The sequence below is a fragment of the Habropoda laboriosa genome, unplaced genomic scaffold (genome assembly GCF_001263275.1).
Source record: "Habropoda laboriosa isolate 0110345459 unplaced genomic scaffold, ASM126327v1 scaffold62, whole genome shotgun sequence".
NCBI lineage: Eukaryota > Metazoa > Arthropoda > Insecta > Hymenoptera > Apidae > Habropoda > Habropoda laboriosa.
In genome coordinates, this window is record NW_017100177.1 from 1,145,108 (window position 1) to 1,158,741 (window position 13,634).

A 13,634-nucleotide genomic window follows, 5' to 3' on the forward strand; every position below is an offset into this window, starting at 1 on the left:
CTTTCGAGGCTTCGCTCGCTGCAAAACTACGACGATTCGGATGCAACTGTATAAACATAACGAACAAGTTTTAACGAAACTACATCGAGGAAAGAAGGTATAACCAGTCTGAAAGAGGGGGAAACGTTTAAGAAGGGTGAAAGGAAAACTACGAAAAAGTGAATCGTTACACCCTCCCTTAACGTCACAGTTCTCCAATTCCTCCCTAATCGTTAAATCGAAAATTCCTGCCGCTCGGCGAAGAGCATTGGGTACAAACGGAGCGCGCTTTTCGAGGTGAATCGCAGACGAGGGAGGCGTAGTATCGTCGCGGCTCGTTTTCCCGAGCAACCGAGCATCGGCGTTGATGCGATAGCGGATCGATGACCGGCGATCGTTACAGAGAAAGAGAGCGAAAGAGAGTGACGAAGCTAGGCGCGAGAGGGAGAAAGAGAGACAGAGGATGGAGGTGGTGGAGGAGGAGAGAACTCCTCCCCCGCATGTCTTCGGGTCGACATGCTCGGTGGATGCACGAGCCTCGACATTTTGACGGCTTCCCTTGGCGCGACCGTGCGTCACCCCTCTTTTCCTCCGTCACGCGTGCGATGCAGTCGCGCAGATGCACGCGAGTCCAGTCCGCGCGTTCTCGGACGTTCGCTCGCGCAGAGCATATCGACACTTTCCGGTGATCTTAATTGACCACTCGGCATGCTCGCGCCGCGCCAACCCGTCGTTGTCGATTGCGCGGCCACCGTTTAGTGGGGAATTTAGCCCGGATCTTTGCACCCCTTCGCAGAGTTTCAGCCGTGGCTGGACGATTGTCGTTGCCGGGCCGTTTAACAGGAACGCCTGATCCTACTCAGACAATGTCTGTGCACAGGCTGCACCCATCGAACGAGGAGGGGGTTATTGCCTACGATTAGAGGGATCAATTTGATGATTCTTTTTCTTTTTTTTTGCGATGAATTTACAAGGAGAATGTTTGGTTTGATGTTTTTAAGCAGAGTTTTGTATAGAGAGATTGGGTTAGTTGAAATTTGGACAGGTTGCTCTTGGACGTTCTTGGCAACTTTGGTTTCTTTCGAATTTTCGAAATTATAAGTTTGTCGTTCACCTGACAGCCATTTTGATATGATACAAGGCTTGTCCCTGGTTCACAGCGATATTTTTTTATTGAAATTTTAGAACAAATAGAGATCCCTCGAACGAATGCTGCACTTGTGATCTTTAACGAGAAAAATTTATTCCTGAAGAATTGATGCTCTCTTTAGGAACTGACGACAATTTGATGACAATTTCAAGGAGAATTTTAAGGGAAAAACTTCACACACCTTGTCTGTATCTACGGCATAAAATTCCGCCACTTGAAGCGGTCACATCACGATCCTGAAGTTTTCGCTTATCACGGGATATTCTCGTTTAATTGATTACCGAACGTTAATTTCATCCAGCGGAAATATGATAACGGGGAAAGGGAATGTGATTATGTTAAGAGTGAAACATGTATTGGTCGAAACGATCGATCCGTCTAATATGCAATTACTATTTGCGCTCACTGTATCGGTTCATTTACGGTATTCGTGGATTATTCGCTATTAATTAAAACAGTTACAATAGACGAGCACACGTGTGCTGGTATCCCCTCTGCGTACGAGACCAATCTAATATCGCTCAATTCATGTAACCGAAACGATGCCGGCGCATCGGATCGTGGAAACGGCATAATCAAAAGGGCAATCAATTACGACGAAGTCTTGTCAATCACATTCGCAACGTTGACAAATGTGAGATTTTTTGAAAAACTCGCAAATAAGACCGAGACGAAAGCTCGAAACGGATACCTCTCGACAAATTCACAATGAAATCTCTTTGATAACAGGACGAAGAGAAAAGAAAGAAAGAAAATAAAAGAAGGCATAGTTCGCTTAATTTCCACCCTTCCAGGCAATCGTCAAGTCCCCACGGTGAATATGCGCGCCTATTCCACCTTTTTCGTCCTGAATTCCGCGATTAGCTGTGAGAAGAGAACGAACGATCGCAGGGGGGGGGGGCTAAAATGCGATTATAGCTCGTCGATTTGTGGGTGGGAGATGGTAGAACGATACGAGTTTTGCGGGTCGAGGTACAGGGCACAGGGTGGCAAGCGGAGAAATATTCTCGGGTGAGTGACGGGGAACGCGCGGGAGGGAACAGTAGAGACCGGAGGTATTGATTGCGACGCGACTCTAGGAACCTGCCCGATACACGACCGCGCTCTACCTACCTACCTACTACCTACACCCACCGACAAGCGCGATTATTCCTCACATATCCCGCGTTACTGAGCATTCACGCGACTAAATGTCCTCCGCGGGCTACGTAGCACGCGGACCCGCTGCAAAATCCATGCACTACTCCTTTAATGCTTCCCGAACGCTTTAACTGCTGCTTCAATTATACGCTCCTTTGGAATAATTGGGCAATCACCTTCCGCCATCCAAAGGCGCTTCATCGTTAACATGTTTTCCCGTTTGTATCTCTCTGTGGTTGTTACTCTGTGCAAAAAACACGACGGCTGTTGTGTAGAGCGTTAAGAATAACGTATAAAGGATAAATTCATTGAGATTTCATCCTGAATGGGGCGCGTGAATCCATTCAATGTTTCTCACTGCTGCGTGAGCGGAACAAAAGTTACTCGTAATTGGAGTGATCCGTGTAATTCACTTTGTAGAATATATATCCGTGAAGATTTCAACCCTTTTCTCTCTCTCTCTCTCTCTCTCTCTCTCTCACTCTCTACCTCCCTGCTATCTGTTTGAAAGGATACAACAAACTATCGTGTAAGTACCTACCGAACGCGCGGCACGGACGTTTCAGTCGTATCGGTAAACTTCGACGAGCCGCCACAAACGCGAAAACGAGGTCATATCGGTTTGAAGAGAGATTATAGGCGTATAAAGCGTACCGGGATACTTCCTCTTGTGCTCCGCGTCCACTTCCCTAGCCAGGGCGAAGTATTTTTCCTTCAGGTCTTTCGCCATATTCTTCCAAAGTATGCCCAATCTGTAGGATAAAGAATGTTTTAATTTCTGGCTATTGAAAATATGGAAAATAAATTTTTCTAAAAAATGAGGAATAAAGATTAACCGATCTAAGGTGAGGAACGATCGAGAAATGAATTTTTTTCTAAAGAAATTTTCTGAAAGTCAAACGTTCTTCTCCGTGAGAATTCGTTACTTTTTCGATTTTTCAAATTTCGAAAAAATTCTTTTCCAAATATGTCAGAGCCTCTTGATAAAAAATTAGATGCAGAAACTAGCCTAACACTGATGTCCTTGTTGGACTCTCGAGGATTCTCAGCGGCAAGCTTCTTACGCCATTCGTTGGCGAAAAGCATGAAAGCGTTCGCTGGCCGTGGGATTTTTCGTTTAACTCCATTTGAATCAGCAATCCTGCCGTCGATGCATAGAAATGCCGGGAATCCATCTGAACGTATCTGCGATCGACCGAGTTGCTGCAGCACAAAGATTTTCTCCTCCTCGGTTTTTTCACGATTACTGCAAATCTGCCTCGCCTCCACGCGGATCTTTTTCCTTGACACGTTCTCCTTATCGTTTTCCAAATCTTCGTCGGTTGTCGTCAAGGAAACCTTGAACATCTCCTCCTCGGCTTTCTCCTTTCCGCAATCGTCGCACGATTTCTCGTTTAAAACACACGGGAACGAATCTTGGACGATTCCGTGTTGATGATCAGGCGATGCATCATCCTCGCGATTCGAAAGAAGTTCACAGCTTTTCTCGCGAACTTCCGCTTTAATCGCAGCTGAAAAGCATAAACCGTTTTATTTCGTTAACATCGTTTTAGATGACACTTCGGAAACTGATATCTCGTAAACGATACTTTTAATGGTAACTTATATTTTTTCATTTAAAACCAAAAAAAAAGAGAACATGTTTTGAGATGAGAATAATATTTGCTAACGGTGAAATAAGATTGATAAATTTGAATAAATTTGATCAATAATAAGAAGTGAACGGCAACAATATCGCGTACAATTCACGAAGAAATCCTTATTTCGTCTCTCACCTTTTTGCACGAGGTTCAAAATCAATTCGGAAGCGTCCATCAGAGTTCTTGTTCTCGTTTAGCCGCGTGAATGAATAATTAACTATTAAATGGTCATTTCTATCCTCAACAATAAATGTCGGAGATCAGACGTTTAATAATTACAAAAGCTAAACACACGAGCGTAGATAGTATTTGGTTGTCGAGAAGGGCGCGTTGGTTGTTGAAAACACTTGAAAAATCGTCGCGAAACGATGCGTCGATTTTCTTCCTTTTTTTCCTTTTTTTCTTCTTTTTTTTTCTATCACTGTTCTTCCATGACATTAGCCGTGTATGCGTAACGACAAGAAGATAGTCGCTGTACAAGTATATTCCTTTTTGAACATTTTCTGCTCGTTAGTAAATAATTCTTAAAGTTTCCGTGAAAATATAAAAAAGAGGAGAGAGAAGCAACATGTCGTGCGGCAATACTTGTCCCTGCAGCAACCGCGGTATGGATTATTATGGCGTGTTATCGTTGAAAAAAGACTGCGACGATTTGGAGATCAAAGCTGCGTAAGATCTTCCTCCCGCTTTATCGTACACCCTTCTTTGGTATCTGCTCCATCGATCGAACTCCATCGATCTGTACAACGTTCCTCAGCTTCCGCTATTGTAACGCTTCTTCTTCGACATAATACGCCTATTTTTAGTGAAAAAATCAATTGGTCAAATTGCAACGAATATCGTCGTTATAATAATGGAGAGAGAGTTTTCTGTTATTCGCATAAGAGAAATGTTTCATCTTTTCAAATGTATCGCGTTATATTGCTTTCAGATTTCGACGTCTGGCGATACGATACAATCCTCGACGAACGCAAGACGAATGTTTGAGCGCTATTTTCTCCTTAGTAGCTGAAGCGTACGACGTGCTTTCGGATCCCTTTAAAAGAACTATATACGATCAATTCGGGGAGGAAGGCCTTAAAAATGGCGTACCTGGAGCCGAAGGATTCATTCGGCCGTATATTTATCATGGTGAACCGATGAGAACGTATAGGTATTTCCAATGAAATTTCATTACAATCTTAACATGCTAATTAACGAACATTTCCTTTTGTTTGTAATAGGAATAAAATATTCAATATTTTGCAAACGAATAAAGTTTAATATAGCACGTGGTATTGATCTATTTTATTTGTCGATCTGCCTATACCTTCCTGCCTTCCCTCTCTTATACTTCGATGCGCTCATCAATTATTTTAATCCTCCGCTTAATCCAACGACTTAAAGCGTAATACAGCTGAAACTTAACAGCCACTTGAAAACTTTGAATATTTACGATCCGATCTATCCGTGCCTTTCTCATCACGAAATATCTCTGCAGGGAGTTCTTCGGTACCGAAAGTCCTTATGCTGATCTACTCTACGTACTAACGCAGTCTTCGTCCCTGCTCGAATTTCCCGAGGGGCGGGGTATAAAGCGCAAGGAAGAGCCCCTGATAAAAACCTTGTACCTAACCCTATTGGAGGTATCATATCGACGTTCTACTTATTTATAGTTTTCCTTTCTCGATGTTAATCACCCAGTAGACGACGTGAGGGTCGTTGCAGCAAACCTTGTACTCGTTTATTTTTACAGTTTCATCGTGTCCATTTATTAGTGCGATAATTGTCCAACTAATCTTCCTTATGTAATAATAACAATGTTCCTTCAAATCTGTAGCTGTAACACAATCAGGTAGTTTCGTGAAAATTCTACCGATAAATACCGATAGGTCTTTCTCGGAGGAATTAAGAAGATGAAGATACAGAAATTAGTATTGGTGGGGGATGATAAGTCTAGGACAGTAACCAAAGAGAAGATTTTAACGATACCCATTAAACCAGGCATTCCGGCAGGGACGAGGATAATGTTTCCTGAGGAAGGTGATCAAGGACCCACGAAAATTCCTGGTAAATTATTAAAGCAAAATTATTCGAAAAAGACACAACTTTATTTATTCTCCCTTTGTCTTTTTAACAAGTTACGATTAACGTTAAAGCATTTCTGTCCGGCGGAATGTAACAAAGATTACTTAAACTTGTATGGAAGTAGAATTGGATTTCAAGTGATTATCGCTAATTTTCTCCTTCACGGAAGCTCGTAACAGACTTTTCGCCAGTATCGATTCAAATTTCGCGAGGGATGCGTTTAAAATGCATCATACATCTCAGTGGCGGACAGAAATGGGTTAATCGTAGTGGTTCGCATAATGTCTTTACTCAGTCCGAAGCACGTCAGCGTAGCGGATGTAATCTTCATCACGGAGGACCGGCCTCACGAGACCTTCCGAAGAGAGGGCTCTGACTTGCACATGACGGTCGATATCTTTCTGCGAGAGGCACTGACCGGAACAGTGGTCACCGTCAACACCCTCGACGACAGAACCCTTCGAATACCACTAACGTCTGTCATCACGTACGTGTCTACCTCTTCCCATCTTTGGTCCATCTTCCTTGTTTCCTCCTTCTCGTTCACACAACCATGTTATTTATATATTTATTTCAATTCACTCTAAAAAGAATAATTTAAAAACATTAAGAAACCAAAAATAGAGGTATTCGTTATGTAAATGCAACAATTTTTAAAAAAATTTATCACTAGAAATTTGATACTTTTACCTTTTCAACTGCTCTGTGTGGTTGCATAAAATAATACGTAATATTCCTTTCTCTATATAAATAGACCAGATTACAAGAAACACGTACCTTGTGAAGGATTGCCGTTACCGGAAAATCCGAAGGAAAGAGGAAGTCTAATCATAACGTTTAATATCGAATTTCCGGTATATTTGCCGGTGTCGAATAAGAACTACGTTAAACGTGCATTTGATACGTCCGAGGATATCAGAGATACGGAATACGTCCACCGTCTTATACTTGCCAATAAAATGCGTAGAAACGTAGATTTCGATGTTCCTGTTCGCCGTGATCGTAACGATGACGAAGCAAAAGAATTAGAGTTTATGTGTAACACCTAATGTCGCTGCATTTTATTCGTTCAAGTACTTCAAGTCAATAGATAGTATAAATATTCGATTCTTTTAGAATATTTACAGGTGAAATTTCATTTTGTTGCAAGCAGTATGAGTATGTTGTTTACGTATATGGTATACTCTAATCACCATAATGTAATAGACGTGATAGACGTGATGCTGTAGACACGCTACGCAATGATTCTACAAAATCTCATGTAGTATTAAAGTGCTTAATCTCGATTGCAAAAGAAACTTTTAATATCCCTTTTATAAATAGTTTCTACTTTGAATCTCTTCGTTAATATTTTCGAACGTGATTTTCTCTTCCAGAAAACCTGTGTTAGATATTAAAAACAACGTTTAAACGTAATCTCTATCGTCTAACAATTTTCAAAGAAAAAAAAATTCAAACGCGACTGCAGTGAAATCGTTGTAAACTGCAAGTACTGCACTCTTGCGGTGCAATGTACAACTTCTAGCGCAGCAAAATCATGGTGCGCAGTCAATAATCCTTCCTGATCTAGCAAATCTGTTCGTTTCTTCTATTCTTGTCATTTTTTCGTGATTTTCATCGATATTCCGGTAGAACCAGTTCATCAGGCTCGCGGCAAGTGTAACTAATCGCGACGGCGAAGGACGGAAAGTACCAGGGAACATTCCATTTGATGTCGGCCGTACGAGACACGATAATCTCGGGCAATCATATGACTCCTCCGCACGTGACTTTATTTACAGTTGACTGATACTCGCGAACATGTATGGTGCAGTTCCTTGTGACATGATAGACCGAAAACGAAACAAAGTTTGCGAGCAATGCGGTAGCTATAAGCGGTCGTCGTTCGTTTATGATGCCTTTGTTTGATAAGCTGTTCCCTTCGAGGAAGAGTTTGAAGAACAACGTGCAAACTATTGTAACGTCGAATGTCGGGACAGAGGAAGATGATAGGTAAGAACTATTTTCTTTTTTTCTTTTTTTTTTTTTCTATCGAGCAAGCTCCGTTATTTATCTTCATTCATCTTACTTGCTCATACTCCTTTATACCGTCGTTATTCTATATTTATCGATCTTATTCATTACTTCGATATTTATCGCTGATATGATAAATCGATCATCGGTGTCTTCCACATTGTCCTAACGGTTATTTCGTACAGTTCTTATTAGAGAAGATTTGTTTTATTGTAAGCAAGGAGAAAAATGTTTTAACCGCCAGACTTTGTAGAAGCGACGTGTTCGATCTACCTTAACCTATTTTACGTTATACCCTTCTCTATCTGCCCGTTGGCGGGAGTCATAATCTCGTCGTTACTAACACACTCGTGACTTTGCCTATGCATCGAGCCGTGAAATTGACCTCTACTTTATATCTTTACCAATATTTGTTCTAAATTTATTTAATTCAACTGATTTACCATTTAATATAAGAAAATTCATTTTTCATATTGTATTTTAACGAATAAAAATTATTTCCATAGTGAAATCCGTTGTTCTTAAAGTAAATATAAAAAAAGAAAGTAATTTATTAAACGAATTAAAATATGTAACAAATCTTATTTAAATTGTGCGTGTACAACGTGGATATTGTTTGTAGGAAACATAACGAAATTGTTATAACATTTAAAATTAATACCTGCTATAGATTAAAAAGTTATGTAAGGGAAGACAACTATATTATTTCAGTATAATATTAGAAGATCACAAGTTGTGATTAAGACATTGTTTCATACAATTCCTCTCACGTGAATGCGTATGCAAAGCAAGAATATTATTTACGTATAATTTAACATAAATATGTACTATCCTTTATAATTGTTAATGTATGCTGTTTTAATTATTAAATTTTCTAACGAAACACGATTCATTTAATTATATTACTGTTGATTTCCAGTATGCACAGTTTGTTTTTAATATTTTTAGGAACTCCGGTTTATACGTTGGAACAGGTCAAGTTCGGATCTTATTGTTCCGAGAATGTGAATGGCGCGGAAGAAAGCTCCTATTTGATTCCCTTTCCTTGGAGAAAAGATGGTGTAAAAATAAAACAACCGCGTTCAATCTAAAAAATAACGCCGGCTCGACGAATGCCGATTCGATTAACCGCGTGAGCTTTGAGGTAGCGAATAATTATTAAAAGGAAAAAAAAGAACATGACTTTTTAACGAAAAATATAAAAATTATAAATTTTCAGCGAGAGAGAACAGCCGAAGATGATGTGAGTTTGTTGAGCGAAATGGTGTTTGGTACAGTAGCGATGACGTACAGGGGATCCTCATTTAAGGTGAAACGAGAAAAGCGTGTTATTATTAAAATTATAAATAGCATATAATTATCTAAAAATTAACGAAAGCTACAATAGAAAATAATCGATTCAAGTTCACTCAAACTAAATGATACTAAGTAAGAATACGATTTCTAGATCCATTCAATGAATTCACCGCCATGCATCATGTGCACAAAAGTTTTCCCTGCTACAGAGCACAACGTATGCAAGCAGGGGTAAGTTTATTCGTTCGTTATAAGGTAGCTATTGATTTCACGTTACGACTGATATATCGATACGATATGTGATTTATTACTCAATCGTATTCCAGTGAGAGAGTCTCGGACGAAGGGTTGGGCCGTTCCGTGAATTTAGATTCTAATTCCAGCATGCGAACACTTTGTAAGTAGCACTTGAAAAATAGTTTCATTCAACGCTAATTTACCCAAGATAAGATCTAATAGAGAAGAAAGTAATTTTTCAGTATCTCGACCAAGTTCCGGAAATTTATCGGGGTCTGAATTGAATGCTGGTCCTAGGAAAAATTCCACTTGCTCCAGCACCAGTAGTGGGTGGGATATTGACATACCACCCCCAACAGGGAGTAAGTTCAATTTATTAATGCGAACCGGACTAGAAGTGACTTGTTGCCGAAAGATCTTCGTTGATTAAGATTTAATGGGATCTTAATTAAGGTTCACAATCATTGGAGAGTAATGGATCATCTGGTATCGGTAGCCTTTCAAGTTTGCGTCGAAGATGGCTACGAGCGGTCTCTACTTCTTTAGCACGATCAGATTCCGATGACACTTTCGGAATGCAATACTGGAACGAGGGCGATAATAAAGATAGTCATGCTAAACGTCATAAAACGAGGCTCGGATTAACAATGTTAGTGCGATTAGCCGAAGGCCACGAGAGGTTGGAACTTAATTAAAGATTATTAACGAGTGTTTTAATTCACTCATCTTGATAGAGTTTATCGTCACATTTTACGTAATAATTCATTAAGTCAGAATTAATTTAAGAGATGTAATTTACGTCATATGTTACGCATTTTGTATTCCAGCAGAATAGAGGCTCGCCTCTTAGAGCACATGGCTCTGTTAGAAGGAATGTTGGATCGTTTACGATATTTCTGTATCGAGTCAAGCAGTCTTAATGGTCAGGCTAAGGAAATGCAGCTTCCGGAACGGCTGTACAGAACTTCTTCGAAACTCGTTGTTTCGTTACTGCGTTTACTTACAAATGTTAACGCGGGTCTAAACTCGCGCACACCTTTACTATGGCATGATGTGCTACTTAATTCAACGAGAATAGAGCATAAAATAAGTACGTTGCATTATAATTTGCAACAAATGTGTCAGTTATTAGATAGCCTTGATACAAAATCGACTAATTTGTAAGTATTTAAATTTAAAAGACTACTTTTTCGGATTGAAATTAACATTTATATATTTTAGTTTTCTGAGTACTGTTGTAACTGCTGTTTTAACATATCATCTTGGTTGGATATACACTACACTGCCTATTCAAGATCGACAATTGGTAATTATATATTTTTCTGGCAATTAAATATTTATTCCAATATTTACAGTTAAGTTGCCATTGTAAAGTAATCTGTTTTTCATTTAAAAAAAAAAGAACGGGAGAAATGTGAATATATCAATTATACATCTATTTTTAGATGGAAAAATTAGGTACGTGGTATCCCTGCAATCCATTGTGGGCTCAATTAGGCGACTTGTATGGTGCATTAAGTAATCCTATCAGGATGGCACATACGGTTATTGCCGGTGATCCTCAAAAAGTCGATCTGATTAATTCTGTTTTATCTTTTTTGTCATACTTCATTCGTAGTGGAATAGTACAGAAACGACAAGAGTATTGTTGTGTTACTGAAGAAGACATTCAAGTGGCTGCAAATATTTTAGAGCAAGCGAGAATAAAATGTCCGCATTTATTCAGTACGAAAGTAACGTGTAACGATCGAGAAACATCGACATCTCGACGTGTATTACGTACATGTACTCGAAAGAAAGTTCTTGTACAAGAGCATCCATATGATGCAGAAGGTGATAACGCTATCATGCAACATTCTTATCCGCAGCACAATGTTGAAAGGTTAAGAGTAGAAGGATCTGTTAGCTCTCTTAAACATAGCACCACAATGGAATCAAATCTTGATTCATTCATGTTCAAACCATTGGAATCTGAAAGAGACATGAAATTCATCTTGAAAGAATTTTCTCATGACGATGACGACAATGAGAAAGGAACTATCGACAAGAAGACCTGTACATCGAGCAAAGTTAAAATAGTAGTAAGCGAGTTTGCGTCGCAAGATATTGACATGACCAAGACTGACATGCAACATTGCTCTGAATTTTCATTACGCAATTTTGAAAAGAAGGTAGAGGATGATGACCTGGAAGAAGTATTTACGAATTCTAAGATAGATACTTTTCAAGAATTCGACGATACAAGTGTTCATACATTAAAATTATATTCTACTAGACCAGATTTTGAAACTCATCAAGGTACAGTTAACGAGATGAAGAATTCACATGTTTTCTTTACGCTTGGCGATGAAGAAAAGTCGGTAAAGAAAACATTATCACGACCGCGGCTTGGATACAATTGTCAGTGTTCCTATATGTTTACAAGAGTACCAAGTACGTCAGCACAATTACCGGAAGATGTACTGAGAAAAATTATTCAAAGAAATTTTCCTGAATCGTCGAAAAGTATTCAATCACCACCAGGAGCACCTTCGAGGTCTTTGGGATTTTGTCAAAGATGTAACGGCCAAGGTTACGTACCTTCTCAAAATTACGATAGCTGCAAGCAAGTCTTGGAAACACCGACTAACGCAACAGAAGTTTTACGTACTTGTGGTAGTACAGTGGGTGATGGAAACGTTGGATTATCTAGATCAAATAGTTTAGAAGCTTTGATGGAAGCTAACAGTGTTGTCGAATTACCTATGCCACGGTTAGTTTTGTAGACTGTTATAAACATTCTCAGAAAGTAATACTAGATGAAGATGTAAAATTTCCGATTTTCAGATCGAAAAAAATGAAGACTGATTCACACCAGGACATAGGATTTACAAGGACACTTTTGCAAAACAAAATAAAGAGCGAAGAATCACATGGGTTAAATAATTCTGAAACATCTTATACATGGGGTTTAGTTTTGCAAGGTTTGCCAAAAAAGAAAAAGAGAAGAAAAAAGAAAGTTGTCAAGCAGGGAGATGATAAGAATGACTCTGAAATAGACAAAGAATGGTGGTACTGCATACGTGAAGAATGTCTCGCCAGTGTACGTTATCCAACTATTGATCAACCAATTGCTGAATCACTTTGTATTTTAGCGGATTTAGATACTTGGCATGTTGGAATCATATCCAATAATATGCCTTTACATACTGCGCCTTTACCGGTTGGAATGTCAAGACTCGTCGCCAATATGCTAGAAAGCTTTGCTTATTTATGGCGGAAATATCATTCAGTTTCACAAGTAAGGTGTTTAATTTAAGCTATCAAACATATGAAAAAACTTTTTTTAAACTTAAAACAAAAGAGCTATTAACTATTAATTTTTGGTGATTATAGTGTATAGGTATACTAGAAGCAAAACTAAGAGAAATGTGGCTGAAGAGTGAGGCATTAGCTGAAATGTTGATGGCAACAGAAGTATGTGATGCCAGTATAGAAAATCTGACAAACACTCTAGACTTTGATGCAGCAGATATACCACTTTTGCTCGCAGTTGCAACTTCCCACTCCCCAGAGATAGCACAGAGATTTGGTCTCACACTTACTTGACTGTATCTCATTATTCTTATCATAATTTTTACTGTGTAACATAAAGTCGTTCTTTGTCTGATACAATGAATTGTGAAACATTTCATTATTTGTTCATAAGTATGGTTGTACATTATTATTCTGTCAAGTGATATATCCCCATAAGGCTTCGTCCGTTCTTTAAATGAAAACGAATACATAAATATTTTTCAAACTTTTATTTTGAAATTGATTAGATTAAAATTTTTATCAACCGTTTATTACATTTTTTAAATATTTGTTTTATGATAAAGGATGCACAGAAATTGTTTTACATTTTCAAGGTTCAATTTAAAGGGCGGATACTGATGCGATTTCTTGAAATAGAAATATGATATTTAATGTACAAAAAAAGCAATACAGTCTTTTTAATTAATTGCGGAACTATACATGTAATGTTATTGTAAAATTATAAATGTAATTTAACATATGGGTTCTATACTTGTTTTTTTACACAATATATGAAAGCATAGATATACACTCTGCAAGAGTGGATAATAAAATTT

At 38.7% G+C, this 13,634-nt stretch overlaps 2 protein-coding genes across 2 annotated transcripts; both read left to right on the forward strand.

Annotated features, from left to right (window-relative positions):
- Window positions 1-4,477: 4,477 nt before the first annotated feature.
- LOC108578807 (dnaJ homolog subfamily B member 13-like) lies at window positions 4,478-7,025 on the forward strand. The gene is made up of 6 exons (XM_017942205.1): window positions 4,478-4,578; window positions 4,841-5,062; window positions 5,390-5,534; window positions 5,781-5,958; window positions 6,292-6,463; window positions 6,731-7,025. Exons 1-6 carry the CDS (start codon window positions 4,478-4,480, stop codon window positions 7,023-7,025), a joined length of 1,113 nt encoding a protein of 370 aa, XP_017797694.1.
- A 525-nt stretch (window positions 7,026-7,550) lies between these two features.
- On the forward strand, window positions 7,551-13,172 carry LOC108578841 (folliculin-interacting protein 2). Its single transcript, XM_017942247.1, has 12 exons — window positions 7,551-7,968; window positions 8,938-9,133; window positions 9,209-9,298; window positions 9,437-9,516; window positions 9,612-9,682; window positions 9,765-9,884; window positions 9,976-10,201; window positions 10,350-10,682; window positions 10,744-10,828; window positions 10,968-12,274; window positions 12,349-12,802; window positions 12,898-13,172. The coding sequence occupies exons 1-12, from the start codon at window positions 7,868-7,870 to the stop codon at window positions 13,108-13,110; spliced, it is 3,276 nt and encodes a 1,091-aa protein (XP_017797736.1). The 5' UTR covers window positions 7,551-7,867; the 3' UTR covers window positions 13,111-13,172.
- Window positions 13,173-13,634: the final 462 nt, after the last annotated feature.

Bases quoted from the DNA above. Each gene is read 5' to 3' on its own strand.
- LOC108578841 (XM_017942247.1), top strand. From the start codon at position 7,868: ATGATGCCTTTGTTTGATAAGCTGTTCCCTTCGAGGAAGAGTTTGAAG. The intron at 9,299-9,436 runs GTGAAACGAGAA...TACGATTTCTAG, and splicing joins ACAGGGGATCCTCATTTAAG to ATCCATTCAATGAATTCACC. The intron at 9,885-9,975 runs GTAAGTTCAATT...ATCTTAATTAAG, and splicing joins CATACCACCCCCAACAGGGA to GTTCACAATCATTGGAGAGT.
- LOC108578807 (XM_017942205.1), top strand. From the start codon at position 4,478: ATGTCGTGCGGCAATACTTGTCCCTGCAGCAACCGCGGTATGGATTAT. The intron at 4,579-4,840 runs GTAAGATCTTCC...TATTGCTTTCAG, and splicing joins GATTTGGAGATCAAAGCTGC to ATTTCGACGTCTGGCGATAC. The intron at 5,959-6,291 runs GTAAATTATTAA...ACGTCAGCGTAG, and splicing joins AGGACCCACGAAAATTCCTG to CGGATGTAATCTTCATCACG.